Genomic DNA, 24266 nt, shown 5'->3' with positions numbered 1-24266 from the left:
AAGTTGTTTTTTCTTAAGTGTAAGACTTTACATTTAGCTCTATTAAATTTTATCTTTATAGAATCAGGACTTTTTAGATTTTGCCCAATGTTTTAGCCTGTTATAATTGTTTGTTTGTTTGTTTGTTTTTTTGAATCTTGACTATCTTCTGGTGTTAGCTATCCCTTTGAGCTTGTTGTTATTCACATATTTGAAAGGTCACTGATAAAAAAATATCTAGCACAGGACTAAGCATAGATCACTAGAACACTCTATAAGACTCCACCTTCTAAGTGACCTTATCTTGTAATCCTATAACACCTGTGAGCAAATAATTTTTGGATGCTAAATGATGTAGAAAGTGAAGCAGTTCAATTAAATAAGCTCTCTGGTTCTTTTCAGCTCTAAATCTATGATCCTATTCAATTTATCACTTCTTTTTCCATGAAGGGTAACTTTGGTAACGAAAGTTTTTTTTCTATTTGCATATCACATTTTGATCTCTTTCAATCTTGATAAAATAGTAAGCTACTTATCAATGTTATTTAGCAATACTCAATAACATTAGGTCCATATGTCAATGAATGCACTATGATTTTGTTGTTATGAGAACTCTATCCGCCAGAGTAGATCAGAATCTGAATATAAGTTAGCAGATAAATCTTAGAGGGATGCCTAAGGCTTAGAGAGATTAAGTGACTTGCCCACGGTCACAGAATTTGTTGAGTGTCAGAGGCAGGATTTGAACCCAGGTCTTTCTGACTTGTTAAGTATAGCACTCTATCCACTACTTATATTGAAATTACAGAATAATTAAAATAATAACTTACATTCACATAGCACTATATCATTATTCAGCAAATTGTAGAGGATTTATGGAAGGACATGAACAAGAATTACACAGGATGGATAAGAAGGGATGGACAGATTTCAATCTGAAATGGTAGGAGGACCCACATCAATGACGTACTGAAATAATACCCAAGCTTCAGAACAACGTTGTGAGACAAGCAAGGCAAGTGGTGTTAGCCCCCTTTTACACATGAGATAACTGAGAAGCAATGTGATTTCGTTGAAAAACTGAGTCTGGAGTCAAGTGACCTGGGCTCAGTTAGAACTTTGACACTTGCTAGCTGTGTGACCATGGACAACCTGTCTGGGCCTCAGTTTCCTCATCTATAAAATGGAAACAACAATGCTTGAAGTATGTATGTTATGGAGAACTTTGTCTATTTTGTGCACTGTGCAAGTCTCCATGCCAAGTGGTAAGAATATAATAATGAAAAATGACACAATTCCTACCTTTAAGGAACTTGTAATTTAACAAGAGGAATATGGCATCTACATCAATAACCGTAACACAAGACAAAAGATAAGAAGTATAAAGAAAAAGTCTAAACAAAGGGCCATAAAAAATCCCGAGAAGGGAATTTATTACTAGCTGGGGCGATCAGGGAAGATGCAAGAGATGATACCTGAGTCTGGCCTTCAAAAAATGGAGGCGTTTCAACAAGCAGAGGTGGGGATGGGAAAATGTGGGACAGGGTAAGCAAAAGCACTAAGGAGAGAGGGGAGAACAAGCACAGGGCATAGTGAATGGCCTATTAGGAAGGAGGAAGGTACGAGATAACACTAGAAAAGTAGGTTACAGTCTAATTGTGGTGGGGATTATTCTTAATTCAGTAAGTAGGGGAGAGAAGCTGAAAGTAAGTATGCCCATGGGAAATGTCGTTTTGAAATGATATATAAAATACTTTTTTCTTTCTTTCTTTTTTTTTTTTTGTTGGGGAGGCAAAGGGAGTGATGATCGGGGGGAAAGAGGTGGAATTTGTGGTAACAGCCTTGGAAACCCAAACACAGACTTCATTTTTGTTGGTAAAAATAGGAGCAAATTTGCATGATACACATCATCAATGACCTATGTGCAGTCAGTCTGTGTATACAAACAAATTAGGCATCAATTGTGCAGAGTTTTGTATTACAAAAAGTCTATAATTTGAAATATGTTTAAAAATATTTAACAAATGTTAAGCTGCATCTGATACTGAAAGAATCCAGTGCCAATGATAATACTTAATAATATTACAACCTCAGAATTATCCCTGTCTATATCATCTTAGAGAAGGGAGAAATGGGACATTGATACCTGGTCCATTTAGCAAGCTTGGACCCACTGTCCCATGACACAAGAGTCTGTAGCAGAGATGTTCCTGGTGCCTGGCCCTGGGGCTTTTCTGTAGAGATAAATGCAGTAAATCATAGAGGCTGTTCTTATGGCAGGCTGATTTGTCTATAAAAGATGTGGCCTAAAAATAACTTTGAACAAATTCTAACCAGTCACCTGACAAAGGCATGATGCTTGTTGGAAAAGAGGATGAAGGATGGATCAGCATAAATCCTTTCTTGCTATCAGAAAAATAACTCAAAGTATATGTCCTCTGGGGCCATGGCATCACCTTCAAATGCAAAAGACAGCATTATTATCTTAGAGTAAGGATAATCTCTGAGGTCCCTTCTACTTTTCCCATTCTATGACTCTAGGAAGAAAAATAAAGAAAGTACATACACAAACACATACACACAGCACTAAAACTTTTGGAATACCCTGTGCACACATACATCTTCCTTATTTCTTTTACATATTTATATATATATACATATATATATATGTATGTGTGTATGTAGATATGTGTATGTATGTATATATGTATGTATGTATGTAGATATGTGTATGTATGCATACATATACATAGTTCTTATGTATACATATGAGAATACCACATCTAGACTCAGAAGACAAAGGTTCAAATTCTAGCTCTGTTATTTGTTACCTTGGGCAGATCACTTAATCTCTTTGGGCTTCAGTTTCTTCTGTAAAATTTAATATGTAATATAAGAGGGTTGGACCAGATTCTTCTAAAGGTCCCTAGTTCTTTAAATCTATGGTTCTCTGAATTTGAAGCTATCACTAACATACAAGAAGAGCTGTTAGACAAAGAATTAGCTGTAATTGGTAACCACAATTATTCAAAATGAAGTTTAAGGGGCAGCTAGGTGGCACAATGGATAGAGCACTGGCTCTGGAATCAGGACCTGAGTTCAAATCCGGCCTCAGACACTTGACACTTACTAGCTGTGTGCCCCTTAACCCCACTGCCTATCAAAAAACAAAAACCAAAAAAACCCCCCAAAACACAATGAAGTTTAAGGTGCATAATGATATATTCAGACTTTTAAATGTCTGAATATAATGGAAACCACTCTGCCTACTGTCACAATATGGAGAACTGTAATTCTTGGCTTATCAAATTCAAGTAAAAACTGAAATCAGAAGCAAGAATTCAATTGAAGGAAATATGATGAGCTTAATTTTTCACAATAATTTTTTATAGATGTAAACGGAGAAATTTATAATTTGGTCACTATTCAAACATAAGACCCAAATGAACAAAAAAGGGAAGTTAAAAGCAAATAGTTCCTGCTTGGCACCCAGGGGATGTTCAAAAACTATTATGTGTCAAATTGTTTTCCTTGCATGTACTATTATTCATCACATTCAATAAAATAGCTAACACTTAATTGCTTTTATAGATAAATATGAATCCAGGCTTATATGAAAAGTACAACTAGATACTAAAGAATAAAGAGTTGATCTATGATGACTAAGTGCAGTTAGGTAGTGTGGTGGATATAGTGCTGGGCCTGGAGCCAGGAAGACTTGAATTCAAATCCAGCCTCAGACACTTACTAGCTGTGTTTACCTTGGGCAAGTCACTTAACCCAGTTTGCCTCAGTTTCCTTATTTGTAAAATGAGCTGGAGAAGGAAACGGCAAATCACTCCAGTATCTTTGTCAAGACCACAAATAGGGTCACAAAGAGTGACTGAAATGACTGAACAATAACAAAATGATAATTCCAAAACTCTGTAAATAGTGACAGCCATTATACCTGAATGAATAACTTAGAAGACAATCAGTGGATAAAATTGTATTTTTGGACTTTTCAAAGAATATCAGCGGCAGGATGAGAATATACAGCAGGTTAGGGCAAAGGTGATGCCTTCTTTTATAGTTTTGAAAGTAAAATATTCTTTTATAAAATGGTGCTTTAACACAAGAAATAACTACCTTCATTATTGACAATTATTGAAGCAGCTCCTGTAGAAGCATCTTTGGTCTGATACATAAATTCTGAAAGAGAAGAAATATTAGAAAATAGTAGATAGAACACAAAATGCACAATATACTTTGACAAAGTAACTACAAAGAAATGAACAAATAATTCAATTCAACAAACATTTATTAATTACCTATTCTGTATCAGGTAATGATTGTGCTAGGTACTTGGGCTATAAATACAAAACCAAAACAGTTCCTTCCTCAAGGAGTTTACATTCAATTGAAAAGTACTAATTTGTACCTACAAAGTATAAAAGACGAAGCAAAGGAGTCTACATTTTGATGAATTCTTTCATAGCAGTGGCCACAAATTCCATAGCCTTTATAGATAATACAATGGCATTTTCCTTTTCAAAAAAGTTTGTTTAAAAATTAAACATGGCAAATCAATACAAACAAATATATGTACATGGTGACAATTTACATCTAAATTAATTTCAATGAATAAAATATCATAAGACATTTCCTTTGAGTCCTTTTCAAAAATCTTTGTCTATTCATTCTCATTTTTTTGTATTCATATGATTGTAGTTAATAAGTCTACAGATATACTCCTTTCTTTCAGTTCTGCTTTTTTTGATTTGAATTATTTCATACAGGTTTTTCTAGATTTCTTTGCATTCATTGTATTCTTTGTATTACATTAAAATACCATAATTTATTTAACCATTGTCCTATTGTTGGTCATTTGTTTCCAACTTTTTTTGTAACTGTGTATGAATTATGCTGCTATGGAAATCTTTGCACAAACAGCTTTTTGTCTTTTATAGCACTTTCAGGGTTTATTCTCCAAAACTATATTATTAGGTTAAAGGTTATGATTTTTTTTTTGCAGATTTTATTTAACTTCCACATTACTCTTTAAAGAGATTCTACAAGTTTGCAATTCTACCAGCAACGAATGAATTTTTTTCCCACAGCAATGCCAGCTCCAAATTTTGTTACTTTTTATTATTTTTGCCAATTTGATGGATGTGAGTTGGTATCTTAAAGTTGTTTTAATTTGTACCTCATTTGTTACTAGTGAAATTAAGCATTTTTTCAAGCAATTATTAGTAATTTGTGTTTTTTCTTTTGAAAATTCCAAGTTTATATATTTTGGCCATTTATCTGATATGGTCTGGGAGTTACCATTGTGACTGAATTAACAGTCCCTCATATGTTTCAGATGTTATTTTCAAAGTCATATTTTCTATAAAAATTCCCCAATCTTCATGTTTCTTATATTCCTTTTAGTTCTTTCTAGTTAATTATATTCCCTTCTGTGGCACAGAAAAATTTTAATTTTAATGCATTAAAGCACATTTATCTATCCTCAATAATTCTTTCCATCTGTTGAATTTTTAAAAATTAATCATCACAATTCAGATAGTTTATTCAATTTTCTTTCATTTTTTTATGTTTAAATTTCTTATCCCTTTAGAATTTAATGGAATATATGAAAAAAGATCTGAGTCTAAATACTTTTCCACTATATTGACAGCCAATTTTCTCAAATGAATTTATTAAAAAATGAATTCTTGTTTGAAAAAAATTGTCAGGTACTAATTTTTTGCACACTAATTTGTAAACTAATACTAATTTTCTTTGTTTTGAGGATACTTGCTTTGTAATATATATTAAAATCTGGGCACATCAGACACTCCCCCACGCCCACTAGCTTTTCTCTTCTAAATCACTTCTATTTTTTTTCTTCCATTTACTGAAAAGACTTGAAATAAGAGACAGGTAAGATATCCAAACCAAAAAGCACACTTGTTTCCATTTTTATAGGCCTTCCACAAAAAATCGTGGTATGTAAAGCTGTGATAAGGTGAAGCATGAGTGGCAGCATAACGTCACAGTAAGAACAGTCCTACTACTAACCAAATGTATGACTTTGGATGAGTTGCCCCACCTCTATATGCCTGTTTTCTTTTCCGTAAAATGAGGGAAATGTACTAGATGTGTCTTGTATAATATATACACACACGAGTGTGTACATACTTGTATATACATATGTGTGTGTGTGTGTGTGTGTGTGTGTATGTATACAACATGTTTTCTGTCTAGGCCTGTGTGTTCTTTGGTCCAGAGAACTCTGAATGAGGAAACTGACACCAACAATATAGGTAGGCATCAAACTAGGAGTATACAATTTTTTAGAAAATTGTCCTGCAATTTATACTCTTAGAGAGATGCCTGCAGCCTTAAGAAGTTAATTTGCCAAGGGCTGAAGTATGTGTCAGAGGTTGGGCTTAAACCCAGGACTTCCCAGATTCCCAGGGTGATTTTTGATCTTGTCTCTTAATGAATACAGAGCAGGCACCTGATAAATGTTTATTGAATGGAACTTCTCTGCACTAAGGACTTTTTCAGTTCTACCTTTTCTAAATTTTCCACTTATATCCTAAATGCTTTTTAGGTCTGCACAGTCCTGTTTTCTCTGCCACCTCAGTTTGAAGCCAGGCTACCTGATAAATGGTAATAACTTGCTTTCGCTTTACCTCTGCTGAAAAAAAACGATAATTAAAGAATTAAATTACACAAACTAGGCTAGACAAAATACTTAGAGAGAAAAAAAAATCTTTAGCCAATAGAGGATAATACAATAATAAATCTTTTTATAGCCAACTTTTTTTTCCTCCCATAACAAGAACAAAGAAAAAGCTTTTTTAAACTTTAAAAGATGAAATTTTACCTGTAGAAATATCATTCTGTTTTAAGTTTTCTATATAATCACTGCCAAAAGAATCTTTGCCAACCTGTATCAAAGAAATGATGAATATTAGAGCTTTTACATTTAGCAAAATGCTATGATGTAGTTTTTAGAAAATTAACATTTAAAAAGGGCATATCTGCACTATACTTTATAAACATGAACTAATTAATCCTCTTAATGTAAGATGTTAGACTTGATATTTTAGCCCAGAGAATTACACTATGAATTAATGCTCTAGTTACTTCCTATCTAAAATGAAAAACACTTCATGACTATTTGAAATGCTGACACGTGAAAGATGGATTAGACTTAATCAGCTTGGTCCAAAAGGATAAAGCTGGATGGAAGTTACAGGGAAGCAAATTTTGGTCTAACATAATGGAAAACTTCCAATAAGAATCGTCCAGTAATGGAAAAGGTTGTAGTAAGCTTCGTTACTTTTTAGTATCCATGGTGCTAAGAGGCACAATGGATCCCTTACCCAGAATATTGTGAAGATGACTGACTAAATGAAAGTCCTTGAAGGACTGGACACCTGAGCTAAAGCCTCTGAAAGAAGAGAATGACTTTGAAACAAGGAGATACAGGGGAAGAGAGGATTCAGTCAATCAATAAGCATCTATTAAATGCTTACTATTTGTTAGGCATCCCTGAACCCTGGGGATAAAAAGAAAGGAAAAAAATAGTCTGTCCTTAGAAAACATACATCTGAATGGGGGAGACAAGAGGTAAATAATGAAGTATTTATAAGATGTATACAGAATACATGATGGTAATTTGAAAGGGGAAAGAATTTAGCATCTGGAGGAATCAGGAAAGGCCTCCTATACAAAATAGGATTTGAGGAAGGCAGGGAAACTAAAAGGCAAAGGGGGTAGAGCATTCTAGGTGTGTGATACAGCAAACACACAAAGATGGCATCCTTTTTTGAGGACCTGCAAATAGGCAGGTGCAGCTGGATTGCAGGGTACATGGGGAAGAAAACGGAGTAAGAAAGCTAGAAAGGCAGGAAGGGGCTAGCTTATGGAGAGCTTTTTGAATGCCAGACACCATTATATTTGATTCTGGAGGTAACAATGACTCACTGGTGCTCATGGAGCAGGCGAGGTGATATGATTAGAATTATGCTTTAGAAAAATCACCTTGGCAAATGAGCGAATGACAGAGTGGGGAGAAACTTAGGACAGGAAGAGTGGTTAGAAGGCTACTGAAAGAGTCCAGGGGAGAGGTAATGAACTAGGGCTGTGAATGTATAAGTAGAGAAGGCGATGCATATGAAGATGCCGTGAAGGTGCCAAACTGGTAAGCCTTGGCAATGGATTGGATATATGAGATGAGCAACAGAGAGGAATCTAAGAAGACACCAAGGATGCAAGCTTGAGTGATTGGAGAGATGGTGGCATTCTCACCAGTAATAGGGAAACTGGGAAGAATTTTGGGGGAAATATTATTCTCTTTTGGAAATACTGAGTTTGGGTTATCTATAGGACACTCAGTTTTGGATGAAAAAAAGGCAGCTGGAGATGTGTGACTATAGGTCAGCAGAGGGACTAGGGCATGGATATACAGATCTCAAAATCATTTGAAAAGAGATGAAAATTGAACCCATAGAAGGTGATAAGATCATCAAGTAAGATAGTATGGAGAAAAAAAGAAAAGAGGACCCCAGGACAAAACCTAAAGGGATACCCAAGATTAGTAGGCATAACATGGATGAAGAACCAGTGAAGTAGACTGAGATATAAATTGTTCTGTGACCCTTTCAAACAAGGGTTTGGTCATCAATTCTTTCTCTAACCATAGTTCTGAAAGGAAATTTCTTCTGTTTCTCTAATTTGTTTATGATGTGAGAAGGATTACTTCTTCATCAGAGATCAAAGTGAAGGAAGAGACAGTAGAGGGAGATTGTCTCAGGGATGTGAAATGAGGACAAGAGAAGAAAAGAGAGGTCTTGCCAAATGGCCTGGTTTTTTTCAGTGAAATGTGAGGCTGAGAGGAGTAGAGGGAGTGCTCAAACAGAAAAAGTCTGGAATAAACAACTATGGAGAGAGGCTCCACGAGCCAAGAAGCGAAAGGAGACTTGGAGGTTCAGAGAGAAAGGCTGGAATAGACACTATGGAGAGAGGGATAAAAAATAAGTTGGGGAGTAAGTGAATGTTTGCCTTGTTGCAGGTTAGTACCCAGTAGAGATCAGATCACATAAATCTGTGGTGGGCCCAGTTAGCACAGCTTTGTAATTTCCTTTGGCTCTGTTCAGCTACGTGTGAATAAAAGAAAAGGAAGTGAATAGTGGTTGTAGTTCAGGGTTGAGGTTTGGCAAGATATGGCTGGCAGTAGGATGAAGGGGAAAGGAAATATAGGGTGTAGGATAGTATAGAGATGATCTGATTCACCAGAGTTGAGATAGGGAAGAGAAGATAATGTAACCAGTGCAGGGATAATGGCTGGGGAAAAAAATGAGGGGTGGAGGGAATAGAGATCATGTTTTGGATGAAGAACTGTGTTAGAGGTCATAAGGCATATGGAAAGATGGAGTGCTAGAAGATTATGATCAGAGGAATGAATTTCAAATTCATAAATATGGAAGTAGAAGACTTGTGGGTGATGTCAGGGTGTGTTGCCAGCTCTCTATGTAGGTGAGGTAGAATGGAGGAGTAGCCCATGGGAATTGAACAGATTGAGGAACTAGAATGTTAGGGTATTTGAGAGGGTATGAGTATGTATGCTGAAGTCTCATAGTATGAGAGCAAGAGAGGGGAAGGAGAGAAAGACTGTGAGCCAGGCATTGAACTCATTGAGGAAAGGAGAATGTCCTGGTGATGTATAGATATTAGCTGCTAAGACTTAGATTGGATGATTGGAGAGGGAACATCAAAGAAAGAGAGGTTGCTTAAAAAAGGTGATTGAAGGAAAGCTTATTATTGTCAATGGAAGCAGTGTATATTCCAGCTTCCTCATCATAACCAGTGAGTAGAGGTTACAAGAGAAAATGTAGCCAGTACTATAAAGGGTAGTGAGAGAAGTGTGTTACTGAGAGAAAGCCATGTCTCAGAGAGGGCCAGAAGATGTAAGAAAAAAAGTTTAAGATGAAAGAAATTTGTTAATTATAGAGTAGGCACCACAGAGGGCACAGTAGAAGGGGCAGGGGGATCTGATGTAGCACACTGAGGGGATAGGGTGAACAGGGGTAGGAGTGAGGGAGTTAAGGAATGGGGAATAGGATTTGTACACTGGCAGCAGGGGGTTCAAAGTCACTGGAATAGGCTAAGTTTAAGGGAACAGGAGTATGCTGACCAGTGAGAATATTAGTGGTTAAGTGAACTTCAGAAATGGGAAAAAACCTGCACAAATGCATAGAGGTTCTTGATAGAGAAGTTTGGGATTGTGGGTGTGGATTGTAGCATATACTGTCAGAAGCAAGTCAGTTGGTTTTGATTAACTTCAGTTAGATGGGAATGGACACATACTCTGGCCTGTTGCTAAGGGGCATGAATCACTAGAGGCTCCTTGTTAGTCCTTTGGTCCTCATGGGGATAGGGGAAGGGGTGTGTGCTGCTGAGAGTCTGGCTGAATACGTCCTTTAGCTAGAGATTAGAACATGTTTCTAAAAGACAGGCTTCATTCATACATTCCATTTATTAACTGGGGGAGGGGGTGAGGAGTGGCACATCTGGAAATAAGTGTGATGTCAGTAAGTCAGTCAACATGCATTTAATAAGCCCTTATTATGTGCCAAGCACTCCTGGAACTTCCTCTACACCTGGAGCCTTCTGGTCCTGGAATATCTTATTATCCCTGCAGTCTGTTCACCCTGTAATTTCTCTCTGCAAGACCTATACCCCATCCCCCCTAACTACTACAGGTGATTTCCTCTTGGAGCCCCTATTTTGTGGAGGGGCTCAGACCAATATAGACTTCAAAATCATGCCCACATTGATCTTGTATTTGTATCTCCAGTACATAGTTAATGCTTAACAAATCCATCCATCCTTCCTTCTTTCTGCTAAGTGCTGGAGAGACAAAAAAGGGAAAAAAACATTCCTTGCCCTCAAGGACATTACATTCTAATAGAGGAGAGATACATGCACATGTAAATAACAAACATATAAATGCAAACATAAATAAATAGGCATATATACAGAATACATGGAAGGTAATCTCAGAGGGAAATCTTAGTAGCATCTGGGGTGGGGGGGGTGTGGGCTCGGAAAATGCCCTCTGCAGAAAGTGCAATTTGATGTAAAAATGAAAGGCATAAATAAAACTTATTTTTACAAACAAAAATCCAAATGCATGGCGCAGTAGACAGTATATCCAGTTAGGGGAATAGCTAAGTAGTCTGGTATGGCGGGTATGTAGCCTGGGTAAAGGAGAGTAATGTGAAATAAAGATGGAAAGATAGGAAAAAGCCAAAATCCTCCATTGGTTATGGCAAAAGTGATGCCAGAGATCAATGGTCCAATGGGCTTTTGGATGTTCTGGAAGTCTCCTTTGATATCTGCTTCTTCAGAGAACATAATCCTGCATCCCTTCTCTGCCCTCATAGGAATTTCAAAGATTCTTAATTCCATTCATTTCATATTGTCAAGATCCCAATAATAATAACTGACCCCAATAATAACAGCTAACACTCACTAGTGCTTCAAGATTTGCAAAGCACTTTAGATACTGCATTTCATTTGATACAACAAACTTGCAAAATAGGTGCTATTATCTTCATTTTACAGATGAAGAAACTGAGGCTTTGAGAAGCTAAGTGACTTGCCCAGGATCATACAACTAATAAGTATAAGTCAGGCAGGATCTAAAGCTAAGTCTTTCTGGCTCTTAGTTCAGCATTCTATCCACTATGCCCTACTGCCTCCCAAGCCCTATAATATTGAAAGCTTAATGCAAAGAGTTTTTGCTGCAGGGAAATTCTCATATAGTAGGAATACCTCATATAGTAGGAGTTATCTGTAGCAAATTGGCCCAACTCCAATGCCAGGTAAGCACTGAATTATCCTATTTCTTGCTTCTGTGAGTCATACCAAAAAAAGTCTTCTTTCTTTTAAATTCCTTTCTAAGTCTTTCCTCTGGGAAAAATCAGGTGTCGCACAGTTGGGTGAGTCCCAGCATAGGATATTATAAATAACTAGAATAATGTTGTTTATTTCTAAATAGGTGTGTAGAGCCCAAGTTAAAGTCACATGGTAAGGCTCTCTTTCCTATATCTAATATTTTGATATTGATGAAATATGATTGAAATGAAGATCAAAGGTAAATCTAAATCTAAAATGGAAAAATTAGTAATGGTAGTTGGTGGTAGGTCTTACAGGGAGGTATTCCAAAAGGGCAAAAAATGGCCTGAAGGTCATTAAGCCATTCAAATAATTACTGAGTAACTACTGTGTTCAAATACTTGTGCTAAGTGTTATGGAGAATACAAAGATTACTAACATATGGGTCATGTCCTCAAGAAACACATAATCTCATAGTTACAAGGGGGCAGTAGAGATATGCATGCTGAGGGAAACTGTATTTTAAATGTTAAACATAACTGTAGTTCAGTCAGTTATTATTATTGAATGAACTGAACCCATATATGCCCTCTTCTACTTCGTGATTCTTGTCTTTTTCTTCCTATAAATTGTATATAAAGAATTTACCCCATGTGCTTAAGGACCTTCTCTAGTTCTTTTAGTATTTCACTGGTAGTAGCAGTAGCAGGCTTGCCATCTGATATCCTTTTCTCTGGGATCAAATCATCTCCTTTCAGAGAGCAGGTCTGAATCAACTACAGTGTGGGTCCTGATTGAATATGTCTCCTTTTTCAGAGAGAATTTAAGTGCTATAAATACTAAATTAAAATTTTGTATTTTTCTTCATGTCTTTCCAATCATAACTCTCTCCAATACACATTATAATTTTTGGGTTTAGGTTAAAGAGATAACTGAGTGAAGGGAAAACCTCTTAATGAATAAATGAAGTATTCAGAAAACACTTATTCTATGCAAAGCACTGTTCTAAGCATCAAACAAAAGACAGTCCTTGCTCTCAAGGGGCTCTCATACGAATGGGGGAGACAACCAACACACAAGGAACATTTCAGCTAAAAGTCAGATAGAAGGTTCTCATGGTGCTTAGGATAAAGCAATAAGGGCAGATGGTAATGCCTCTTCTTATTACTACTGATAAAATATCAGTTTCTGAGGCCAAACCACTGACATCGCTAAGGACTTGGGTGACAAGAACTGTGTTTTCTTCAGTAGATGTGGCTGTAGTCATCGCCAGGTTCCATCTCAACCCAGGTTGCTTCCCAGGATGATGGCTATGGATGCTATGTTGGAGGCATTGCCATTCCCAATGTTTTGGGCTCAGCATCCTTGGTTGTCTCCAACCAGGTCTGAGGGGAGATGGTGGTGCCCTGCCCGGTACATGCTGCCTCCTGTCTCTCCTCCAAAGGTATCTTGCTGCATCAGCTAGGTTGGTTTGCCTGCCCTGTGGCAATCGACTGGGATAGCTGTTTCCCCAGATGAGGGCTATGAGGCTGGGGCTGGAAGCAGAACTAGTGGTCTGGTGGAGGAGGAGGTATATTCCCATTCAAAAGCTCTATCTACCTATTGGTGGCAGCTGGTTAGCAATTACTGCTGGTGTTGATGGAACAGTTGGGCCCCTTTTTAACAATCATTACTCCCTTCAAAGACGCTGAAGGTTATAGGTTGGAATTAGGTTGGTGGTTTAGGAGATAACTGCTATTCCCAAGGTTCTTGGACTCAGAGTCCTGGGTTGTCTCCATCAAGGTCTAAGGGCACATGTTGGTTAAGGTAGTGGTAGTGGTCTGAATTGCCTGGTGCATGCTGCCTCCTGTCCTTCAGGGACTCATATGTACAAAATTATTTGTAGTAGTTCTTTTTTATGGAGTCAAATAACTTGAAACTAATAGTGAAAGAGATAGTTTCAGAGAAACTTGAGAAGACTGTATGAACTGATACAGAGTGAAGTGATCAGAACCAGGAGAACAATTCTTACAGTAATATCATCATTGTAAAGACAACTTTGAAAGACAAAACTGAAAGACTCAATGCAATAACTAGCCACAATTCTAGAGAATTGATGATGAAACATGTTACCCACCTCCTGACAGAGAGATGATGGATTCGGGGGGGGGCAGATATTTTTTGGACATGGCCAGTGTGGGTATTTGCTCTGTTCCTAAGCATATCTGTTACAAGATTCTTTCCCCCCAGTCTCTGCCTTTGGGAGAGGTAGGAGAGAATGAAAAGTTTTTTTGATAAGTAGAAAAAAATAAATTGAAATTGAAAACAAAAAAGAAAATATATGAAAAAAGGGCCCTTAGAAGTCATATCCTTTCATTTTATAGATGAGGAAACTAAGGCCCAGAGAAATTTAAGTGACTTCCCCAAGGTCACACAATAGCAGAGCTGGGATTTGAATCCAGGCCCTCTGACACCAGATCGACTTCTATGTTCTACTTTACCAAGCTGGTACAGAGGGCAACCTCTCTGTTTTGGAGAGCTTAGCTGCCTCCTGTGTGTGCTGTTTCCTAGAAGACTGAGATTCAAATCCTCCCTTAGACACTTAGTAGGTGTGTGATTCTAGGCAAGTCACAAACTCAAAACCACAAACTATGTCAGTTTCCTTATCTGTAAAATGAGGGGGTTTGACTTAATGGCCTCTAAGATCCCTTTCAGTTCTAAATCCAAGATCCTGGGAAATAACAAATAAGAATTACCAATTGTCAAAGAATTTTTTGGCAAATGGAGACATGTTAGATATTGGAATATACTTCAGTATGTTTTGAAATGATTTCCTCTTTCTGCTTCCATGTTAGCAGTGCTAATTTGATTTATGGCCAAGGAACATATGAGGAGGAGGGGAGTGCTCAAACAAATCTGGTTAGGTCTTGTGCAGGATGCCTGTGTAATCTCTTCATCCTGGGGATATTCATTTCATTTTTCTTAACATCTGTAGAGATTTTCATCTTAAAATATCATCAGCAACTATCACTGGACCACCCTGACCCATGACTTTGTTATATGTGGACTATAAAGGACCAAACTCCTACAAGTATTTCATTATATGTCTCTCTAGTGGATGCGTCATTATAAAAATATTGATGTAATTCATGCTTTTTATTCTCATTCACAATTTCTTAACATATATTTTCCCTTAGCTCAACTTCAGTGGTTTTTCCATGTGCCACCAAATGGACTTACATCATCACAGCTGGAATTCTGGCTTACTAAAGGGGAGTGTGGTTTATAGAAATAAATTAATGGTGCCAAGGAAAGAGAAATTTCATATCAGTTTATCTTGTACCCCATCTGTTCATTTCTATAATGATAATTCTATGATTTCTTCTTTCCTTTGGAAATTTTTTATGCTGCTGTAAAGTAAGTTTAACCATTTTGGTTATTAAAAATATGTGGCTTTTACCACTGCTAAGTCTATATCCCAAAGACATCCAAAAAAAGGGAAAAGGACCTATCTGTATAAAAATATTTATAGCAGCTCTTTCTGCAGTAGCTAAGAACTGGAAGTTAAAGGGATGCCCATCAATTGGGGAATGGCTGAACAAGCTATGGTATATGATTGTAATGGAATATTATTGTGCTCTAAGAAATGACAAACAGGACGATTTCAGAAAAACCTGGAAAGATTTATCCGAACTGATGCATAGTGAAGTGAACAGAACCAGGAGAACACTGGATACAGTAACAGCAACATTGTTCAGTGAAGAACCGTGAATGACTTAGCTATTCTCAGTAGTACAACGACCCAAGACAATCCCAAAGAACTAATGATGAAGCACGTTCTCCTCCTCCAGAGAAAGAACTGATATTGACTGAATACAGACTGAAGCATGCTATTTTTCACTTTTTTCCCCCTTTTATTTGAGTCATCTTGTACAAAATGACTAATATGGAAATGTTTTATATAATTGCACATGTATAATCTATATCTTACTGCTTACCATCTCAGGGAGGGGGGAAGGAAGAGAGGGAGGGATAGAACTTGAAACTCAAAACTTTAAATAAAAATGTTAAGAAACTGGGGAAAAAAATAAGTGGCTTTCACACTAGAGAAAATATTGTTGTTTCATGTAACAATAATAGCCTGCATCAACATTAGTGGAGAAGCTAGGTGACACTGTAGATAGGATGCTGGGTCTGAAGTCAGGAAGACTTATCTTTGTGAGTTCAAATCTGGCCTCAGACACTTACTAGCTGTATTGGATTTGTTCAGTTTCTTAAGTGACTTGCCACTTAACCCTGTTTGCCTTAGTTTCCTCATCTGTAAAATAAATTGGAGAAGGAAATGGCAAACTGCCATTTCTTTGCTGAGAAAACCCCAAATGGAGTCATGAAGAATCAGACAAGACTTGAAATAACTGAACAACAGCAACAAATCAATGTGGGTAAGAAAATGCTGAAAGACTATGAAGGCTACTTTCCAAGCCTATAAAGAAATATATTTTATTTTGTCCTTTTGAGAAACCTTAACATTTTGCTATATTATTGTGATTAAATAAATCAGTGATCTAGGTTATCAAGTCCAGGCCAACCTGTCTAGTTTTAGGAGAAACTATATCATCTTATCCTTCATTGTGATCAGCAGTGCTTGAGTTCTATTACAAGGGCATAGAATAGATGCATAAACCAAAAAAAGAGCAGGGGATGTGATTTTATAAGTTCCATGGCTGTAGTCTATAAATATAAACTTTAATCTTTACTCAATAGCCATGACATTCATGCATTCATCAACAAAAACCTATTAATTGCTAATAATATACTTTGCTAGGTGGTCAGAAAGTAACAAAGATAAATAAGACTCAGTACTTGCCCGTGATCAGTGAAGTCTTCCCTGATCTGCCCGGATGTTAGTGCTTTCTCCCTCCTTAAATATTTCTAGAGTAGTTGGTCAGTTTTCCTCTTTTCCCTAATAACTCCCCACTTTGTATTATATGTGTTTGTGTATATGCTATATGTTCTGCATACAGTAAGTTTCTTGAGGTTAGGAATTTTATCTTTCTTCATACTTGTATCCCCAATGCCTAGAATATTGCCTGGAACATAATGGGCACTTAATAAATGTGAGCTGAAATGTTATTTTGCTTTTTGTACTGGTATCCTCTAGATCTTCAGGCAGCTAGGTAGTACAATAGATAGAGCCCTGGGCCTGGAGTCAGGGAGACTTGAGTTCAAATCCAGCCTTAGACACTCACCAGATGTGTGACCCTGGGCTAGTCACTTAACTTATATTTGCTTTAGTTTCGTTATCTGTAAAATGGGGATAAAACTAGTACCTACCTTTCAGGGTTGTTGTGAGGATCAAATGAGATAAAATCAGGCAGTATATAAATATTGACTATTGGCTATTATTGATATCTAGTATAGTACTTGGCTTTCTGCAGGGAAAGTGCTAACATAGTATTTGCTCCATTGTAGATGGTTAATAAAAATAAGCTATTGGATTTAGTGACTGTTCAGTTCCTTTGAAATCTCAAAAATCTCCAGTGGTTTTCTTATGGCCTAGAGTGAACATATCTTAATTTGGCATTTAAAATACTCCCCAGTCCCGCCCCAAATTACCTTTAAACCTTGCCTCTTTCCAATCTAGACATGCTGGCTTTCCTTTATCTCCTGAAAACACGTTTAAAATTCTTGCATTTTCTCATGACATTCCCTTTTTTCCTTCAGTCCTATCCAAACACTGTTAGGGCTTAAATGCCCATCTTAAGCCTCACCTTTAATCTGGAGCTTTCTCAGATCATTCTAGCCCCCATTCATCTCTTCCTCCTCTTACACCACTTATTGACGCATCATACACAAATTTGTATTGTCAGTGTTATCTCCTTAGCCAGGCTGTAAACTCCCTGAAGGCAGACCATATCTCATAATTCCTAACATGTTACTGTCTATATCCTGGCCAACAAACATTTGTTGATTGATTTGATGATGAACAATTCAGCTTAAGAATATATCCTAAGACATTCTTGTAAAATGAGGTTTTCTTCATTTGAATTCTTCATATTACATGTGTTTGATCAAGAAGGGAGAGGTGAATTCTATTATCTTAATCACAGATTAATAAAGCTGTACTTCAGTAATAGGTAAAATGATAATTGCATAGCCTGTAAATCATTGAAGGAATCCTGTGGAGAGAAAAGGGCTATGTACAATAGGGAATCGAAGGCTGACAGTTCAGAGATGTTTCAGTAAAATCTGCAATGTACTGAACTTGTTCTTTCCATCTTTTCCCTAAGAAAAAAAAAATCAACCAAGCCTTATTTCCATTAGGAAATAAATCCCTTTTTTAAAAGGGAATAAATCCCTTTTAAAAAATATCCCAAGGTATAAATGAACCTTCAAATTTCACTAAATGCAAAAGTTGAAGGCAACAACCTTTTCACCTTTGGCAAGAATGTAGGTTCTTGCTGAAAATATCTTACTCGGCAAAGCTAAGCATAATCTTGAATGAAAAAAAAAGATATTTAATGAATTGTCAGACTTTCAGGATTTTGTTAAAAAAAACCAAAACAACCAAACAGCCCTGAACTCAACATAAGATTTGACATCTGAGATCCAAGAGAAATACAAGTACATATCAAAGACTAATTATAAGGGACTCAATAAGGACAGAGTGTTTACCTTTTACATGAGGAAATGGTAAATCTTAGATATAAAGATTGTTATTAGTAACTAGGTAGTTCATAAGAAAGATTGGGGTAGATTTGAGTATACGATTTTAAAAAGTAAAACCATTTAGGCACAGCCAAAAAGAGTAATTATCTTATACAAATGAGGTGTGAGAGGAAGAATCTACAGAGGGAATTAGATGGGGGAGGACGACTGGTAGTTCTGGAAACCTACTTTCATTGGGAATGGGTTCAAGAGGGAACAATACAGATATATCTAGAAGGATATAAACGTCTTCTAAATTCAGAAAGAAACAAAACACTAAGGGGATACAGAGGGATCTTTAGAAGGGAAGGTGAGGAGAAAGGAAAAAGGGGGGTATAGAAGAGTGTTTTGATTAAAGGGAATGGGAGAATAAGGAAGGGATACTTGGAGCAGGGGTAGGTTAAGTACCAGGAGGGCAAGGTAATGGGTAGAAGTAAAGTAGAGGACTCAAGAGGGATAGGAAATAAGAGATATACACAAATATAAAATAAAGACCAGGAATAGAATTTGTCAGGGAAAAAGAAGGAAGGGTGGTAATCATGAGCTTGGACAAAGTGAAGGCTAAAATAGATTTAATCAAAAGAGGAAAAAAACTACACTGTGTCAGCCATATTCATTAATGTTTTTTTGGACTATTTAAAATAGCTAGACAGTATAAGGTTAGAATATGGCTGTGGTGAAGGAAATAAGTTGGTGGACTTGGAAAAATATGGAAAGACTGGGAGTTATGAAGGAAGAGGTTAGCCACTCTCAGAGAAACAGAGGACAAATAAGTATTATACGGTCTTACATAGATGCATATGAATGTATCTGTCTATATGTGAAGTATGATTATAGATACTTAAGTATATGTATATGTATATATGTATGGGTATGTGTATGTAAACACACACATATATTTGTTTGTATATGTTTATGTATGTGTATATATGTATTATGTATGCATGTTTATATGTATGTGTGTATGTATAAAGAGACACACACACACACACACATGCATGCTTAGTTGTAGCCTGGGTAGGGGGAGAGGAAAGGGCAAAAAAGAACAAAGTAAAACGTGCATAGCAGAGAACAAAAAAAAAACTTATAAAGAAGCAAAGAAAAGATTGATGGCTCTCAGTACAATGTGCAGTATTTATAATAGGCTTTCTTGAAAGGGAAATTTATTACAGCATATTTTGAATCCTCTCTTACATTCTGCTGTACACAGGGCAATGCTTTTTTTCTTCTTTTCTTATTTTGTATTCAAGCTTCAATATTTATGTTTGTAATGTGTTTCTTTTCTTTTCTTATTGTATATTTAAGTTTTACTAGTTAATAAAGCTTATAAAAAAAGAACATAAGTTCTTATGGTTCATTTTCAAATCATTTCAGAAAAATGGAGAGAAATGTAAGTAAAAACTTCTGTGTATCTTTTGTTTGCAGGATAGTAAAAAAATGTTTATCACAGCAAAAAAAAAAAAAGGTTTGCCACTCATCACACCAGATGGAAATAATTTAAAGATGAGTGAAACACCAGCTATTTGGCTAAATATCTGAACGCTCTGTCGCTCAAGTTAAATTTATCCAAATACAATCAATTCATTTTGTTCAATTATTATCTCTATGAAGATGAATGCCAGATCTATATATCTAGCCTTAATCTCTCTCCTGACTGAACCCCACTCTTCTATCAAGTAACTGTTGACAATTCTAACTGGATACTCCAGACATCTTAAGCCCAACATGTCCAAAATTCATTATCTTTTCCCTAAAAGATTGGGAATTTCCCTTTGTCTATATAAGATACCAATCAAATGAATCAGTGAACATGTATTGATTAAACTTGTGCTAGGCATTATGCTAAGCACAGAAGATACAAAGAAAAGCATAAATAGTCTCTCTTCTCTAAGGAGCTTACATGGATACAAACATATTCAATATGCATACAGAGCAGACAGAAGATAACAGTACAGGAGAAAGTTCTAGAAGCTGAGATCAGGAAAGGCCATTTGTAGAAGGCGATACTTGAACCAAGCCTTGAAGAAGCGGGTGTACTCAGAGGCAGAGTTGAGGGGTAGCGTACTGCTAGCACAGGGAAAGACCAGTAGAGAAGCATAGTGACAAGAAATGGAGTGTTGTGCATGAAGACCATTAAGTTGGTTGGACATTAGTCTAAGTATGGCTGGATTGTAGAATGTATGAAAGAGTGAAATGCCAGAAGGGGCCAAGTTATGAAGAGCTTTAAATGCTGAACAAAGCACTTTAAATTTGATCTTGGAAGTAATAAAGAACCACTGAAAGTCATTCTGTCAACTTAGTGGAGGATGGATTGGAGTAGGGAGAGATCTGGGGCAGGGAGACCAATTAGAAAGCTCTTGGGCCTGAGCCAGGGTGGTAGAGTAGAGAGTAACATGAGGGGAGAGAAGAGGACATATAGCAGAGGTACTGTGAAGGTGGAACAGGATTTGGCAATTAGCTGGATATGGGAGATGTGTGAAAGTGAGAAGTTAAGGGTAACACTGAGATTGCAGCCTCAGGTGATTGGATGGATGGTGATGTTCTTGACAGAAATAGAGAAGTCTGGAAGAAGAGAAGGTTTGTGGGGAAAATATAATGAGTTCGGACTTGGACATAGTGAGTTTGAGATAATGATGAAATGTCCAATAGGCAACTGGTGACATAGAACTGTTGCTGTTTGCCCTTCATTCTTGAAGAGGGCCGTGACATCTGGAAGGCGATGCCATGACTCGCAAGTAAACTGGATTTAAGTGGGGGAGAGCTATGCAAAAATCACCAGCCTCACTTTCTCCTCTCGGGCCATCTGGGTTCAGTGGCAAGATGTAAATCAGGATGACAGCCCTGGATGCAGTGGGAGCCCTTGACCTTTTTGAGGTAAGGTCTTTCCCAGGTCTCAGTTTGACTAAGGCAACCCCAGTGAGTAATTAAGGCTAGGTAAGAAATGAGACAAAGAATGGCCTCTTTACCTAGTCCAAAAAAAAGAAATCAGTCTGAGAGTGGAAGACCCTCAGGGTTTCTAGGCAAAACAGAAACAATTGCTATTTACATTCACTCTGAGCCATCAGGGCCCAACCAATGACCACTAAGTGGGGCTTGGGCTGGGACCTATTGTTGGCCAATCAACGACAGCCAGAGTGAATAGGGTTTAAGGTGTGGTCCTTGTTGTTTGTCCTTCCTTCTGGAAGAAGAACATGGCATCAGGAAGGTGATGCCATGACTTGCAAGTGAATTGGATTTAAGTGAGAGAGGACTGTGTAAAGTTACCAGCCTCACTTTCCTCTCCGGAGCCATCTGGGTCCAGCAGTAAGATATAAATCAGGATGACTGGCGATCACCCCCTGATATGGAACTATAACTCAGAAGAAAGAGTAGAACTAGATATATAGACCTGAGAGTCATCCACATATAGATCATAATTGAATCAATGAGAGCTGTTGAAACTATGAAGTGATATAGCGGAGAAAAGAAATGGAAGAGGGTCCAGAACATACCTTGAGGAATCTAGAGTTAGTGGGTGTGACATGGATGAAAATCCAGCAAAGGAGACTAAGGAACAGTCAAACAGATAAATAGGCAGAGAACCAAGAAAGAACAGTGTCACAAAAACCTAGAAAGGAGAGAGAATACAGGAAAAGAAGGTAGTGAAGTGTTAAATGCAATAGAGCAAGGTCAGAAGAATAAAGACTGAGAAAAGGCCATTAGATTTGGCAATTATGAAATCACTGGTAATTTTGAACAGGGCAATTTCATGTGGATGATGAGATCAGAACAGAAAGTTAGGAGAGGAGAGAAAGCAAAGACACCTACTTTAGATGGTTTTCATAAGAGGGCAGGTAGGTGGTGCAGTGCATAGAGTGCCCAACCTGAAGTTAGGAAGATCATCATGAGTTCAAGTCTGGCCTCAGACACTTACTAGGTATGTCACCCTGGACAAATCACTTAACCCTGTTTGCCTCAGTCTCCTCATCTGTAAAATGAGCTGAAGAAGGAAGTGGCAAATCATTCTAGTATCTTTGCCAAGAAAACCCCAAACGCAGTCATGAAGAGTCAGGAACAAGGGAGAAAGGACTTAACAATAAGGAGTTTAGCTAAGAAGGGGAGTAATAGATATAGCATAATACTTAGCAGGGATAAAAGGATTAAGTGATTGTTTTTTAAGGATGGGTAAGACATGGGTGTATTTGTAGGCTGCTGGGGAAGGAGCAAGTAGAGAGAGAGACTGAAGATTAAAGAGAGGGGGGATGACAGGATGGCAATCTGCCAAAGAAGATAAGAGGTGGGGGAATCAAGGAATCAAAGAACTTGGCAAGGAGAAGGGTCACCTCTTCATCACACACAAAAATGCAGAAGGAGATAGTGGGGAATATTTTCAGAATAATGTGAGATGAAGAGAGTAGAGAAGAGGGAATTCTTGGCAAACAGTTTCAATTTTTTTCAGTAAAGTGTGAAGGTGAGGTCTTCTGTTTACAGGATGTAGAGGGCAGGTACTGTATGAGTCTTGAGAACAGAGAAGGTTTGGACAGCTGTGATGGAGATTGAGACTGAGAACTGATTAGGTTGTTGAAGGATTGCTTTGCTCCCTGAAGGCCTAGTTAAAATCAAATAACATAAATTTGTAGTGGACTCAATCAGCAAGGTTTTGTGACTTCCTTCACTTCAATTAAGTAGAATGTGAAGAAGAGTGACAAAGAGGAATGGTGGGAGTGATCCAGGTTTGGAAGTTGGCAAGACGTGATCAGTCTTCTTGTGACCCAATATCAGTCTTCTTGTAACCCAATATCAATCATCCTTAACTCTTTGTTCTCCCTCATTCTCTCCCAAGTCTGAGCAGTAGTCAGTCAATGAACATTTATTATTTACTATGTGCTAGGCACTTTGCTAAACACTTGAAATACAAAGAGAGATAATCTCTGCCCTTGAGAAGTTCACAATTTAATGAAGAGAGACAATATACCAACAATTATATACAAAAAAGATACATACAAGATAAATAGGAAATAATCCACAGAGGGAGGGCACCAGAATTAATAGAGATTGGGAAAGGCTTTCTACAGAAGGTGGAATTTAACAATAGCCATGTTTACTGGAAGCTAGGTGGCCCAGTGGATAGAATGCTGGGCTTTGAGTTTGGAAGACATGAGTTCAAATTCAGTCTCAGACACTTACTAGCTGTGTGACCTTTGGCAAGTTACTTAAGCTCTGTTTACCTTAGTTTCCTCCACAGTAAAGTGGGGATAATAATAGTACCTGCCTCCCAGGGGTGTTGTGAGGATCAAATGAGATATCTGTAAAGTGTTTAGCACAGTAACTCTCACATTGTAGGTGCTATATAAATGAGGGCTATTATCATTATTATACCTCCACAATAACTTTTGAATACGTCCTTTTCTCTTTATTCATAGGGTCACCATTCCACTTCAGAACCTCATCACTTCCAACGTGGACTACATAACAGCCTCCCAAGTTGTTCCTCTCTTGCCAATTTCTTTCTTCCCCAATCCATACTTCATACTGCTACTGAAGGGATATTCTGGGTCTGACAATATCGTTCCCCTGCTCAGGAGGCTCCAGTGGCAACCTAATCTCTCTTGGATCAAACTGAAACTCCTCTATTTGGCATTTAAAAGCTCATCACAATCTAGCTCCAACCTACCTTTCCAGATTTATTACATATTACCTGTGTCCCATGCTCTTGCCCAGGCTTTCCCCCATGCCTGGAA

The 24266-nt window shown here is 37.4% G+C and overlaps 1 protein-coding gene across 5 annotated transcripts in view; it reads right to left on the bottom strand.

Annotated features, from left to right (window-relative positions):
* The window catches only part of RBKS (ribokinase), a 122268-nt gene that overhangs the window by 52315 nt on the left and 45687 nt on the right, over positions 1–24266 (bottom strand). For all 5 annotated transcript variants that reach the window (XM_020983779.2, XM_020983780.2, XM_078149785.1 and 2 more), the window contains exons 3-4: positions 6839–6902; positions 4108–4170 (exon numbers count right to left, since the gene is read on the bottom strand). In XM_020983779.2, the coding sequence (XP_020839438.1) occupies positions 4108–4170; positions 6839–6902 (127 nt within the window). The remainder of the gene's footprint in view (positions 1–4107; positions 4171–6838; positions 6903–24266) is intronic.

Source organism: Phascolarctos cinereus, unplaced genomic scaffold, assembly GCF_003287225.1.
Source record: "Phascolarctos cinereus isolate Bilbo 61053 unplaced genomic scaffold, phaCin_HiC Scaffold_2;HRSCAF=192, whole genome shotgun sequence".
Taxonomy (NCBI): domain Eukaryota; kingdom Metazoa; phylum Chordata; class Mammalia; order Diprotodontia; family Phascolarctidae; genus Phascolarctos; species Phascolarctos cinereus.
This window is presented reverse-complemented; position numbering and strand designations above follow the sequence as displayed.